The sequence below is a fragment of the Leuresthes tenuis genome, unplaced genomic scaffold (assembly GCF_036924035.1).
Source record: "Leuresthes tenuis unplaced genomic scaffold, fLeuTen1.0.hap1 SCAF_24, whole genome shotgun sequence".
In the NCBI taxonomy this organism is placed as follows: domain Eukaryota; kingdom Metazoa; phylum Chordata; class Actinopteri; order Atheriniformes; family Atherinopsidae; genus Leuresthes; species Leuresthes tenuis.
The window spans coordinates 13,010,241-13,024,509 of record NW_027325378.1 but is presented as its reverse complement, the minus strand read 5'-3'; the positions used below and the strand labels follow the sequence as shown (position 1 = coordinate 13,024,509).

Here is a 14,269-nt window from a genome sequence, read left to right as displayed (position 1 = left end):
AATTTGAAGAGAACTCACTTGAAAAATCACATCTCCATCTAATTTTATACAGCTGCTTATTGACACAGAGAGAAAGCGCAGTGGCATAATTGGCACGTGTTGCCCTGCTATTAGAAATAGTTACCTGAGAGTCCCCCAGCATCTGCTGTTAGTCAATTGAGTTATCAAGAATCTGTTCAATGTGCAATATATTTCAAGCTCTGATATTGTAACGTGATCTCATGGATTTACCTGCGGGTAGTCGGTTTAGAGTACGTCAGTATTGCTGCTCCAGTGTGTTTAAATCAAGAGAAGTGCAGCTCGGATCTATTTTTGTCAGCTTCTTGTTGACTACAGCTTTCCTGAGGCTGCTTGGTGTTGACCTGCTTTCACTGAGAGCTCTGCGGATGATAAGAGTCATTCAGTCAGTTTGAAATAGAATAGTAGAGTAATTCAGAGTTTTGATAACAATTTTTTTTAAATGATTTTTTTCATCAACAAACGACTAGTAGGAAAGAAAGATTTGCAAGTAGCAGACACAGAGCCCAACAGCTAACACAGCGCGCTATTCTTCTAGCCGTGGGTGCTCTTTCTCTCTCACCACCTCTGCACCGTAGTAAATGTATGATTTCCTCTCTCTTCAGAATCATTTGTCACTATTACAGTTGGTATTTCATCTGCAGTTTTATTATGTGGAAATAAAACAAATTTCTAATGGTTCAGTGGTATCCTGACCCCTCTAGACACACAGTTGATATTCTTAGAAATAATGTCATGACATATTGTAGCAAAATCTGTTCAAACCTCATCAGCGGCTTGAATAAATCACCAGTTTTAGCTCATCAGTAGCAGCGTGGCCTTGTGTAGAAGCTTTGCACAGTTGAAATAATAACCTGGAGCAGACAGAAGGCAGTCATTACCTTGCACACAGACGCTGTGTGTATGTGTTGACGGAGGACTTCCACTAGAGTGCTGTGGAGACGGGAACAGCCGAGACTCTCGGCCGCTGTTAAACCTCTGGCTCCCCATCACCTAAGCTAATGACCTAGCCCCCTGTTTTCCCTCTGAAGTCCTTCTATGACAGAATGAAATCCATCTTTGACCCAAAAGCTTACCAAGAGAAAGCAAAAAAAAAAAGTGGTTTGCGGTGGTAGGGGGAAAAAAAGAGCATAACAAAAACAAGAGAGAAGGGTGGGGGGGGGGGAAAGTTTGAGCCCTCGGGGTGTGTGAGCAGTGCCTGCTGTTCCAGTGGAGAGATCTGCCATTTCATTGTCTTAGTCTCCACTGATACAATCTGGAGAGGACTCTTTTGCTTAAAGCTGTGAGTGAATGACATATGGGGAGCTTGTGTGAGGCACAACTCCCCCGTGCCTCCTCCAGACCCAAAGTCTTCCTGTGAGAGCACCGAGCAACTTTTCTGCTTTTTCAAACAGCAGCAGCAGCCTCCCTCTCCCTCCCTCATTCACTGTTTTTCCTCCCTCCCTCCCTCCCTCCTTTCCTCCCTCCCTCCCTGTTGCTCTCACTCTCTCCCTTTTTTTCCCTCTTCCTCAGACACTCACCAGTCACTGCCCGAAGCAGTAATCGGACGACTCTCTTTCTCAATACGACAGAGTCTCCTGAGATACCGCACGGGGCTCCATGGGTTCCAACACCTAAAATGAAAAAGAAAAAAGCGGTTTTGTAGTTTACATTTACTGTGCTACAGATCCTACCAACACCTGAGAGCTGCTTCAGAAACAGCGCTGTCCCCTCTGCTGAACTGACCGACCTTTCTCTTGAAGATTCTTTTTTTTTTTAAAACGAAGACGCAAGAGGGGATAAACACACACGGATTCTAATATAATTTTTAGTGAGTATGGCTTTAATTTCTATGTGATGTTTGAAATGTCTTTTCCCTTTGAATTTGGTATTTCAGTGTGTGAGTGTGTGAGAGTGTGTGTGTGTGTGTAATTATCTATTGAATTATCTGAATTAGTATGAGCATTTTTATTAATAGCATTTAATTTCCACTCAAAGCAATAATGTCAGCAAAGCCGCAGTGGTAATAAATACATTTCTGGCCCGATCTTGGTAATTGTTAGGATGCAAAACAAGACCTGCTACATTTTTGATAATGTTAAGAAATGTGAAACTTTAGAAATGATTTTGAACGGTGACATTCAGCCCAGCGGCTGTTGCAGTCCGTCGACAATAAATTGCACTGCCATTTAAAATTCAGTATTGTGAAATTAAAAAAGAAGTTGCAGCTGCATACCTGATCGTTTCCTAAAGATGATACATCATGTGACACCTTTATTCTTATATATATTATTATTATTCTACATGCGGGGCTAAAAGGTTTAATTTAAATTTCCACCTAGTTTGTTTACAAAAAATTTAATTTGTTAATGTGGTGCAGAAAGTATAAATTTCATGTGTGAACTGATAGTAATTTACGATTTAAAAAAAGATTTAAAATGGCTTGTAATTACCAAAAAAAAAAAAAAAAACACTAAATAAAATCTTTATTAGCATTAAAACTAAAATCATCATTGTAAATATTTGCAAATTTACCTTTGAGATATTTGATCCCTTTTCCTTCGGCCCACTTCACATATTTGATGAGGGTAGGAAAACATGCTGGACCCTGCAGTAGTTTCCTTTCCACTGGCAGAACGAACAAAACCAACACAGTTAAAGCAGCTGACATCTAATGCCATCTGCTGCGGCCAGGAATGCTGCGAGGAGACCTGAGAGCCTCTCAGCGTCTGAACCAAGACAACAGGCCTGGACTCCCGACCGGGCAGCGTCTCCGCTCTCCGCTCTTTCTTGCGTAGTGAAGATGATTCCCCCGGCTGCAATCTCCAGCCTCTCTAATTGAAGGATTTTCTGGTTTAATGTCGTGTGTATGATCACAGGCTTACACCGCAAGTCAGGGAATTACCGTGTATCGTGTGTGCGTCGAAGTTGTCCTTTCTTCCTGTTTCCTTTTTCACCCTCTAATTCCAGTCTTTTTCAAACTCCTGCCCTTTTTGGTGTTTAGAAAGGTGTGTGTTGATGAAAGAGAGGAAACGAAGAGGTTAGGATGAGCGAGTGAGCCAGCCTGCCTGCAAAGTGGCCTCCGCTTCATTTAGACAAACATGACAGTGTGTGTGTGTGTGTGTGTGAGACCGCCTGCTGCAGCTATTCACACGCACAATAACCTTATTTATCCAATTAACAGATAATGAGCAGGCTGATTTGAGGCTGTTTACATTGCGTATTTGCTTTTCATAAGGAGAGATCAGGGTCTCTCCGCCTGACTGCAGTGCTTCATGCACGTGTAGCAGCGGTGTGTGGCTGCAGCGGTGGCATTGTTTGCCCAAGGACTGATGCCTTCCGTATGGATGCGTCTGGCCCAACAGGCCCTTGGCCTGGAGATTGAAAATGGTGAAAGACAGAGAGCACTAAATGATCCGGCCCCGCTCAGTTATCAGAGGGGAAGATGGAAAGAGAGCACAAAAGAGGGAAGATGGTTATAGGGACCCTCTATTAAGTAGCCTGTAATTGGCGATTAGTGGGCAGGGGCTGTTCACTAAATACTGTGAGGTGTTTTATTAACACGCCGCTGGTTGGATCGGAAATATTTGTTAGAAAAAGCAGGAAATAAGATTTCTGATATTTGCCATTAGAGCTCTCCAATCATCAGTATCTTTTTATGTGCTTTCTTTGTGAATACAATTATGTTGAATGTGCTAATAAGGAAGACAGACGCTTCAGAAAAGTGTAAAGCCGAGGAAATGGGCCGATGGATCGTTTTGAATAAAATAGAATATTACTAAAACTAGCTATCTATTTTGCTTTAGCGTGAAATTTCTTCCAACTGTATAGCAAATGATTTCTTCAGTATAAAAGATCACGGTGCCAGATTTAAAAGAATTAAAACAACAAGTCACAGGCATTAAAGCGACACAGTCGTTAAGATTTGACCCCTGGACCTTTTTTCAGCTTTCTCTTGTAAAGTCCCTCTCGCTCTGCAGTGGTCACGGTGGTCGGCAGGTTGTGATAAAATGTCCACCTTAAATCTTGTTTGATGGCCCCTCAAAGGCAAAGTGGCCTTCTGGAAATCATTTCGAAGGTTGAAGAGCAAAGTATTAACAGATTTAATGTAGCTATTGAGCGAATTGCTGGAGCACAATGTCAGATAGAGCCAAAGGAGAGAGACAAATTGTACATCAGCACAGAGGACATCTGCTGATAATTGTGCTCGTGATTACAGATGAGCACAGCATTTTTCTGTTTTTTTTCGTGAATTGTCACCAAATATCTCACTTGTATACCGGGCTAAAATTTTGACATCGGTATAAGAGATGGGCATTGAGCATAACAGGTAAAATGTAAACTAATTTTCTAATAATTCAAACAGATTAATTTTTCCCTTATGAATTATAAGATAATGAAAAGCAAATTACACCACCTTATAATTTCTGATTCGTTCACTTTATTCGAGATGTGGTGCAGTTCTGTAAAATATTGCTTTTCGATTGGGTGGAAAAAAGACAAAACAATTTAATGTTGCCTTTGTTGGCAGCTGTCATTTCTTTGGCCACGTACAGAGACACAAGTGAAGTGTAGCATTTTGTAATCTGCGCCTAATTCCACTCACATCTGTGTCCAATTGTTGTCTGCAACTACATTCTTTGCCAGTGGATTTATTTTTCCTGGGCCACCATGTGGATTCAGCTGACCAGCTTAAGTGGGGATTAGTCGTTTTAAAGTTAGATTTTGATTAAAGCATTGTTTTGCAAAAGTTGTAACACACAACACCTGGACCATGTAGTCTGTGAAATTTCAAGGACGACTAATATAGTATGAATGAAAAGGGGGGAGAGTACTTTTTCAGTGTATTCTGCTTGGATTTTATTTGCAGCTCTATCATTATCATATGAAGATACAAAAAAAAAAAATGTTTTTTTTAAACACCCCTGTCCATGTGAGTCAGGAAACCCTCGCTTGCGTAGTGATACAGGTAGATGAAGGAGAAGGAGCTATTTGTTCCAGGTCAGACACCCTGCATACTGCACCGATCTATGCTAAAAGCTTGGCAGTGGCTATATTTACTCTTGGAAATGCAGGTCTTGGAATAAGTAAAGCGAAACAAAAAGGCATAGCAAGCCGCCATGAATGAAGCGTGTTGTGGCACTTCGTCTTCTTGATGACACTTCCAGCGCTTCATCTAGCCGGGCTTTGTTCTCGTTGGCTTCAAAGGCCAGGCAGCTCAGGTTGAAGTAAAGACGCACATCAAAGATAGCTGAATGCAGCCCTGTTTTTTTTTTTTTTTTTTTTCAATAATAAATATTCAGCTATAAAGAAGAAAGCTTTGTTTTTGCTTTTAAATCTCAGCTGTCCATCCTCCTCCCCCTTCCTTTGCTCTCCCTCCCTCCTCACCTGGCTGGTTTCACCTGCTGGCAGTGGGAGAGACACCAGCATGGTAATGGCTTTATTGGCCTGCAATGTTGAGCAGAGAAACCAGCCACCACACACTACACCACATCAATCCACCACAACACTCTCTCTCCATAACTCCCCACCCCCCCACCCCCCAACTCTGTGATCGCTGTTAATGTGCTGTGGCAGAATGTGTTTCTCTTTCGTCTTCATGGCTTTTACCTCAGTGGATTTTCTTAACTGTAGTTTTTTTTTTTTTTACATCTCCTCCGCAAATTTGAGCGAATAGAAACGTAAGGAGGAGGCACCGCTGTTGCCCTCGGTTTTTAAAGTAAGACTGAAATATAATGGTTATGTTTGCTAAGATGGCTGTGCCATAAGCAGTGGGAGGGGAGTCAAATTGTAAAGCTGGAATGGTATTCATGAAGGCTTTGCCTTGGTGTAAAGAGCAAAGCCTGTCGAAAAAAAAAAAAAAAAAGAAGAAGAAAAAAAAGCTTAAGACCATGGAGCTCAGGTTACCCTGGCTCATGTAAACAGTCAGCCATTAAAAAATCATGCCAGGATTTTTGAAAAGACCTTATATGTCTTTTTTTTCCTTTTTTCCTGACCAGATGAATACCTTTGACCTTTTTTTGGACCCCCTATTCCCTTGGTGGGCTGGAGTCAAGTCTAATATAGTGTTATAGCGATGCAAGTATATGGCTCCGCTTGATGTTTGCAGAGAAGCAAGCCGAGCGGGAGTGGACAGCAAAATGTAACTGTCAGCTAAAGGAGAGTAATAGAGGCATTCGTAGCGTCATAGGAAACATATGTGGCTCCATATGCTCTCCATGTTCTTGTTTCCAGTCTCCTTCATTGTCTGAGATGCACCACTGATCTGGGGGCCTCTAAAGTGCCCCGTGTGTGTGAGAGAGATGTGTGTGTGCATTTACACCACTCATCTGGGGCCTCTGAAGTGCCCGTGCGTGCACGTGTGTATGAGTGTGTGTGGGTGTATATATGTAGCCATACAGGCATGAGTTATGCGTCTTTATGTGCTAAAAGAAAAAGACATAAGCATGAACTTTTGTGTTGCCACGATGAAAGATGGGATTTATAGAATGTGTATGTTTGTGTGTGTGTGTGTGTGTATAAGTTGCACTTTTCTGATCGTGGTGAGGAGACTGTGAAGTTGCGTATTTTCGTGCTGTGCCGTGGCCCCAGGCTAGGGCAGGCCTGTGGGAAGCAGCCCTGATGGTCATTAGGACCTGTCAGTATGCCTGGAGGAGGAGTGCTGATAAATTTCAGATAGTGTCAATTGCAGATGAAAGATCTGCTGAAGATGCTAGGGGTGTCACGCTTGACTTGCCTCTGCTCAACAAGTCCCATCTTCCTTCCAGCAGCAGACTACCTCATGCAGGAGAGTAGGAAGGCTGTCCCACACTCTGCTGCCCCTCAGCCCCTTCTATCCCCAACCCCTCACCCCTCTGCCTACCTTTACTCCTTCACCCCCCTACAGCCCCCCACCCCACCCCTTCCTGCTTACCTTGGCTAAGCCGCTTTGCATGTTGATTGGGGGAGGGCTAATCCAGTTTGCAGCTGTCGTAGACCAATGATGAATCACCTTTCCGTCATTTGGCCATGCTCCCCTTGCTTAGGGAGGAGGGAGGACCTGGAGGAGGAAAGAACAGTGGAGCAGGGCTGCAGCTCAGAGAGAGACAATGTGAGCCTCTGTTCCCCCGCCAGCCTTCTCTTCCCATTCTGCTCCAGAATAACAATAATGTTTTCTCAGACGAGTCTTTTTGTGTCATGGATGGCTCCGGATTGTGACATCGAGCCACAATAACAAGGAGTGACATTGTTTCTGCTGGGGCAGGTGGAGGCAGAATAAAGAAAGGGAGTGTGGTTTGAGAGGACTCAGAGCCATCTAGCTTCAGGTAAGAGCACCGTTGTGGCAGCACCAGAGATGTGTAGCTCTCTGTGTGGCAGTAGATGTGCCACAGAGACTCGGATAAACAACTGGCAGCATTTTGGCTGCCTTTTATATTTACCGATTAGGGATTGTGAAGGCTTTTGTAGCCAATGGTGCGTGACTTAAAAAGTTTGAGCTGAGCAGGAGAAAACAGGGCTGAGTAGTGTGTTTGCAAGAAAGAGGCTTATTTTATAATGTATGTTTGTAAGGTGTGATATTTTAGGGGAAGAAAAAAGGAAAATATACCTTTGTGAAAAAGAAATTGCAGCTTCCATTACTGGAGCATGGGTGAAAAGAAATTGATTCACCTCTTTGTGTTGCTGTTTTTTCTTATTGCTGCCTCAATTTTACTATTTAAATTGTCTTTTTGCACTTTGCTAATTTGCTTGAAAATATACATTTACATTAGTAATTTTCACTTGAACCACAAAAAAGGACTAAATCGCCAAGCTAAACTGAAGCATCATAACTTCATACAAAAATCTTAAATTCAGTTAATCCATATCATAATTTCATCTCAATCTCTTCAATTAATTCGTGACATCTGATATCACTCTCACACTACTCGAAGTTACTCGAGGATTTATCTCTGTGGCCTTGTGTAAAGGCTTATATCTGTCAATAGTAGAGATGCCAGTAACCCTGAAATATAATTGAAAATGTCAGCGTAATGTACAAAACATTTTAAGCTGATTTCATTAACTTGCCGTCGCAATGGGAACAGTGGCGGAGACAAATGAGATGTAGGGTTTGTGGCTGCACTTTTCAAATCGCCTGTGCCTTCTTTCTACTCCATTGTCTGTTTACGATCAAATCCTTTGAGCACACAAATGAGAAGATAGAGTAATGTTTTCTGTGGCGTGGTCTTTTGTATAAACACAGAAACAATTATGGAGCTTGCCAGAGCAAACACATGCCTCACGAGCTTCTCATCTGCCCATCACAGAGGCATAGACTCTTTTATAATCAGGCCGATTGCAGCACTTTTAACAGCCACATTAAGCATGGCCTCCATCCAGAAAACATCTGTTAGCAGTCTTCATTGCTGCACAAATGATATACACTTTAGGCCATTTTTTGCCTCATGACACACAACACTGATTTGACAGTAAACATTTTGTTTTCACAACATGTAAAGATGTGACCGTGTGTGAGATCGGAAACCGTCCCATCAAAACATTTCTTAATTATTTCAGAGCTTCCAGTTTCACGCTGTTTGTCTGTGTGCGTATGCAAATGTGTGTCTGTGTTTGTGTGTCACACTTTTGCTTTGTATGCGAAATTTTTCCTTGTTTTTAGGCATCAAAAATAGAGTTTAACACGTATCACATGCAAGGTAGCAGTTTAAAAACTCACTGGTATTTATTTTCTTTATTTTAAACTTTTTTTTAATGTTTTTTTTCTTCTTCTTCAGTATCTCCTGCATTTTACAACTGTGCATGCTGTGTTTCTATTAGAGCTCTGTGCTCTTCCTGAAACCAGAGTGAAATGTGTAATTTGATTTGCTGTGTGCGTGTGTGTGTGTGTGTGTGTGTGTCCTGTCAGGTCTATGGAAATGCAGGATTTAGCCAGTCCTCACAGCCGAGTAAGTGGAAGCAGCGAATCACCTAATGGTCCCAACCTCGACAACTCGCACATCACTAACAATTCCATGACACCCAATGGCACTGAAGGTATGTTTGGGGTGCGTTGTATGTGTGTTATTTTGAAATGTAAAATACTGCTTTGAAACTTAAAAGTCTGAAGTACTTTAATGGGACTTTAATGCACTGAAAACAATTGTGGCACTATTTTTAGGGGCAATTACCTGCACTTCCTTTTTTTAAATGTATTAAAATAACAATCAAAAGCAGTAATGAGAATATACTTTAATGTAGATCAGAGAATATATTGATGATTATTTTGAGCCTTATATAAAATTTTGTGTCCCAACATTTGTATCTTGAACAATTCAATAGCTACAGTAGATGTTCCAGCAACTATTAGCTGTTTATTTAAGCAACCATGTAATTATTCAAAGCCCACAGCATGGAAACGATGGAGCTTTGCATGCGGTTTCTACTGTACATAGTTATTTGCTCAGGTGATTCGCCTATGCTTTAAATCTGAGCCTTTGTTTAGTGAAGCAGTCATGCTCATATCACAAACCAGCAAATTATTAAAATCGCCCCTTGTCATGTGATCTTCATGTTCATCTTTGCCTGGAGCTCAGGGTTTATTCTCCTCAGTGTTCACGACACAGGGCCCGTAGTCATGATGCAAACTGTCATGTGTCCCTTTGCCATTCTTTCTTTCCCATAGGTGATAACATCACAATGCTTACCACTGCAGACTGGTTGTTAGGTTCTAACTCACAGTCCACTGCAGGTTTGTCTACTTCTAGTGACACGATGAAAGGACAATACTTGGTGTTTTTCCCAACTTGTATGAAAGCATTCTTTGTAGTTGACTGTTTTAAACCAGCTACTTTACTTGTAAAGTCATTTGTGTTACTCAAATTCTCGCCCGCTAACACACAGTTTATCAGCTGCGACATTGTAAACTGCCTCAACTATTGTGCCTTTCATTAAGAAACTCTTTGGTATTTATTGTCTTTTTTGTGGTATTATTTTCCAAGCATGGTTTGGCACTGACTGGACCTTAATTCATTGTCTTTGACTGGTCAGATAGTGAACTTGCATTCTGAGCATTTTTGTTTTCATGGACATGTTCCTCGCTGTTTCCTGAATACAGTGGTTATTGTGTGCCATGTGACCTGAGTGTGTGCCAGTTTATGCATGCACTTTACTGCTATTTTTTTTTCCATCGGTGTGTTGTTAAAAAGTAATACCCCTCATCAACATGTGTTTCTGCATTGTGCGAGCATAGCGGAAACATGTAAAACATGACAGCAAATGGCTTCTTCAACCATGAGAGATTCCACCGAGCATGACTCCTTTGCTCACATTGTCAATTTGTTTTGCTAAAAAAGAAAAGAAAGGGGAGGGGGGAAATTCCTTCAGCCCGCCTGAAGTGAAATGGATTGATTTAAAAGACTCCTTAGCTGTCAGAAAGCTGTGAAATTGTCTTCAAATCTATTGCTGGGCTGTATAATGGAGTCAAGGTCAAACAGCGTTCGCTACACTCTTAAAAAGATTTGATCCACCATATATTTCCTTGACATTTCAATTGAGCTTGCATGTCTCAGCCAAGCTCTTTCAAACGCTTCGAGAAGAGTTTTTTTTAGTTTTTTTTTGTTCTATGTTCTCGTAAAGTTAAGTTATTTGAGTTAAATATTAATCTAATTTGCAAGTGGTTTTTTTGAGTAGCACAATCCTGTTGTTTCAACGTTCACAATCGATAAGATGCACTTTTGAAACAAATTCACTGGCTTTACGTGAATACTATCTTTAAGTTGAATGAGATTCTAATAATAGAATGAATATCTGATCATCTCTACAGCGTTGGGGATGATTTGACTATCTGAACTATTACAAATGTAATGAACTGTTTAATTTTACAATACATGTAAATGAGCTGAACTTGCTGTAAATATAGTTTGATAGTTGTTTAACTCCTCTCTCCTTTCCACTCTCCCTTTTTTTGCCTTGTTATTTTATTTTATAAATATTGTTTTTTAATTGATAGAAGCCTAATATATCTAACACATTGAGTCTACCCTTCTTTTTTTCCTGACGTTGATTTGGTGACACTGTTGTTTCTTTTTCTTTTTTTCTTTTTTTTTGCAGTTAAAACAGAGCCAATGAGCAGCAGCGAAATCGCCTCCTCAGTAGCAGACACCGCTTTAGACAGCTTCTCAGGATCAGGTGAGAGGAAAAGACCGGTCTGCTGTGTCCCCTCATGGGTCTGGCTGCTTCTCACACACTCACACACACTCAGCTGCAGAACCGAATTGATAATGAAATGAGCCTAGAGACATTTGACTGATAAACCTGACCTCTGGAAGTGTCTCAGCACCTAAAACGGCAATATAACGTGTGTCTGGATAGAACAAAAGACTCTGCCTTAACTTTGTCAGCATATTTATATGCTGCGCTTGCTTTCTTGGGTGTGTGTGTGTGTGTGTCTGCTCACTGTGCTGGTTCCCATGTCAGTGAGGACTGAATTATGACCTGTAATGCTGTGAGCCTGTCTGTCCGGAGGAGTGACACGGCGTCCCAGTGGCCCTCGCTCTCCATGGGCTGTTACCCTATCGCCCTGTCAGAGCCAGGGCTTTCACACCTTCCTTTTAGCAGTGAAAACATCACACAGACACAAACGCACACGTACATAAACACACTGCTAAATACAGCCAGGGCTGCAGAGCATAATGAGCATTGTAGGAAGTGTAATACAAATGATCACTAATGTGATAAGTTTTTTCCCATTTCTCTTTTCCCCCCCTCTCAGTGATACCTGCAGCTGTATGTTCCATTTTCTATAAACATTTATTAATAGCGGCACATCCATGTGAGCGTGGTATTAACTTGCCGCTAATTTTCCTGTATTTCCTCGAGTGTTTAACTAAGTACTTGATACTTAACACTAGGAACGCATAAATCACTGTACGACTTTTGTCTCTGACAATATTAATGAAATTTAGTAATTTTATACCCCATATCCTCCATGGGGAAACCCAAAGCTCTGTTCAGAAGAGAAAGTTTTGTCCAGTGGCAGGTGCTGCTGATGTGGGAAAAGTGTTCAGTATTAATAACGTGTGTGAGGGGTTACGGCATACAGTTTCATACAGTTAGCACTCCCCCGCAACCAAATCCCTCATTTTACATGTCACAACCAATTAGACAGATGTTTCAAAACTGTGCCACTCCACTGCAGTTTAAAACTAAACCTTTTTTTCTTTTTTTTTTTTTTTTATTGATTAAATGCATATTTTGTCAGATCGAACATATTCTGATTTATACAACTATTTATTATCTTTTGTTTGCAAATTTCAACATGATTTGAGATGAAATGTGCATACTTCATACAAACTGAACCGAATCATGTTTTTTTTTTCCAAAATTAATATTTAAAAGTATTTTGCCAAAGCCGTCGTTTGACATTTAGAAGCCATTCATATATATATATATATATATATATATATATTTATTTTTATTTTAGATTTTACTCTTTGTGTTTCTGTTGATGCACATTCAAAGCAAGTGTGCATGTTTGAGTTGTCTGTGGATTAAGGTTAACCAGTGAAGTATGCAGCACTGTGGAGTTGCATATTCTTAATGACTGAATGCAGTAGCATTTTGCCTTCAGTCGGGGTTCTCGTGTCCAGTGTGTTTGTGGCTTGAAACCACTGGCAGAGATTCAGACCATCTTGTGTGTTTGCACCAGCAGTTGTCATAGCAGCCTTCTGGGCTGGTGTCTCAGAGAAATGTGGGTCAGAAGAAGAACCTGATGTTCTTACCTGATTATTTTTGCTTTGGTATTGCTCTCCAGTTTTCAACTTTAAATAAGTTTACCACAATAAATAGAATAGCGCAGAGTAATTACTGTTTCCTTGGAATCCAGGAGTTCTTTTGGCAAAGGATAATATTTACCTTATTTCTTAATGTTTAAATATGTGCTTGCCTCTCTTCTTTTTAACTCTCCCCAGCTATTGGAACCAGTGGCTTCAGCCCAAGACAAACTCACCAGTTCTCTCCACAGATTTACCCTTCCAAGTAAGGTTTCTTTTATTTTTCTATCAAAAATAAGCAGCATCCAACTTCATTTGGATCTTTAATTAGATCCTTCTGCTAGATCGGGGCTTTCTGGCTTGCTTTGTTTGCCTGGATGTCTGCAGCTTGTGCGCTCTGAAATCTGTTGTAATTATTATCTTCCAAAAATTTCCTTTGCCATTTATTGTTCTTTCTATATGTATATGAGGTATGTGATACTATCTGTCTTATGGCTTGGCTGACTGTTGATAATAACGTAGCACAATCAGAAGGAATTTGTCAGCTAGCAAAGTTGGTGTGAGAGTTTGCGGGTAGACTTTCTTTCTCTCTCTTGCTGCCTTCCTTTCTCACTTTTGTTTTTTTGTTTCTTTTGTCAAATAGCAGAACATATCCACATATTCTGCCTACCCCTTCATCCCAAAACATGGCTGCGTATGGACAGACGCAGTACACCACAGGAATGCAGCAGGCCGCAGCTTATGCTAGCTACCCCCAGCCTGGCCAGCCCTATGGCATCCCGGCTTATGGTAAGATTTGCACACATCACACAGATAGCTCCTCTATCTCAGTAAGTATGTTAATAATGTCAGTAATCTTTAAACTGTAAGTATGCATAAAATGAGAGATAAATATTTTTCCTTTCTAAGGGTCAGGACCAAGACCGCGCTCATTCCTGACCATGTTCCCGCAATTCCTCCAGTAAACCAAGAGCAGCAGAGATGCTGAGTTGTTGTTTAGTGCCTGTATGTTCTCAGGCAGCGCAATGAAGAAGAATTTGCTTGTGAAGCTGTTCAGATAGATCAGAAAGATTATAGATGTAAATCTCAAAACAGAAACTGGTTTCCTCTGGCATTGCAAGAGAAAGTACAGAGTAATATGGCTTTATTTTTCCAAAGCTTTTGGAGTGATTTGACCCCCAGAAAACTCTGCAATATGTGGAGGAATTTACACTGTTTATTTGAATTGAGTCCTGCAACCTACTGTTGGATAGAAACTACACTGCGGCTGATTGAGCCAAGACAGTGGTCGGCGTAGCTCACAAACACAAGCAAAATGATTTATTACTGCGCATCTTTTCACTTATGACCTAAATGATAATAATTGCAGTTGTTATTATTGTTATCGCTAAAGCAAACAATCATAGTCCAAACATGCCTGTGGTTTTGTAGCCTAACAGTCAGCTCCTTGTATGATAGAACCCAGAGCAAGATAATGTATCTAAACAATGGAGGATCGTGGAAATCAGTTTGCAGCTAATCCCTAACTGCTCATCCCTTGTTAT

General features: G+C 40.9%; 1 protein-coding gene across 12 annotated transcripts in view; it reads left to right on the top strand.

The window, feature by feature from the left end:
* eya1 (EYA transcriptional coactivator and phosphatase 1) overlaps positions 1-14,269 on the top strand; it is a 59,509-nt gene that overhangs the window by 21,902 nt on the left and 23,338 nt on the right. For 2 of the 12 annotated variants that reach the window (XM_072378465.1, XM_072378460.1), the window contains exons 1-6: positions 6,961-7,301; positions 8,882-9,009; positions 9,638-9,703; positions 11,065-11,142; positions 12,924-12,990; positions 13,369-13,514. In XM_072378465.1, the coding sequence (XP_072234566.1) occupies positions 8,886-9,009; positions 9,638-9,703; positions 11,065-11,142; positions 12,924-12,990; positions 13,369-13,514 (481 nt within the window). In that variant the 5' untranslated portion in view covers positions 6,961-7,301; positions 8,882-8,885. Of the gene's footprint in view, positions 1-6,959; positions 7,302-8,881; positions 9,010-9,637; positions 9,704-11,064; positions 11,143-12,923; positions 12,991-13,368; positions 13,515-14,269 lie in introns of those variants that run through there. The other 10 variants (XM_072378463.1, XM_072378462.1, XM_072378464.1 and 7 more) reach the window with 10 other exon arrangements.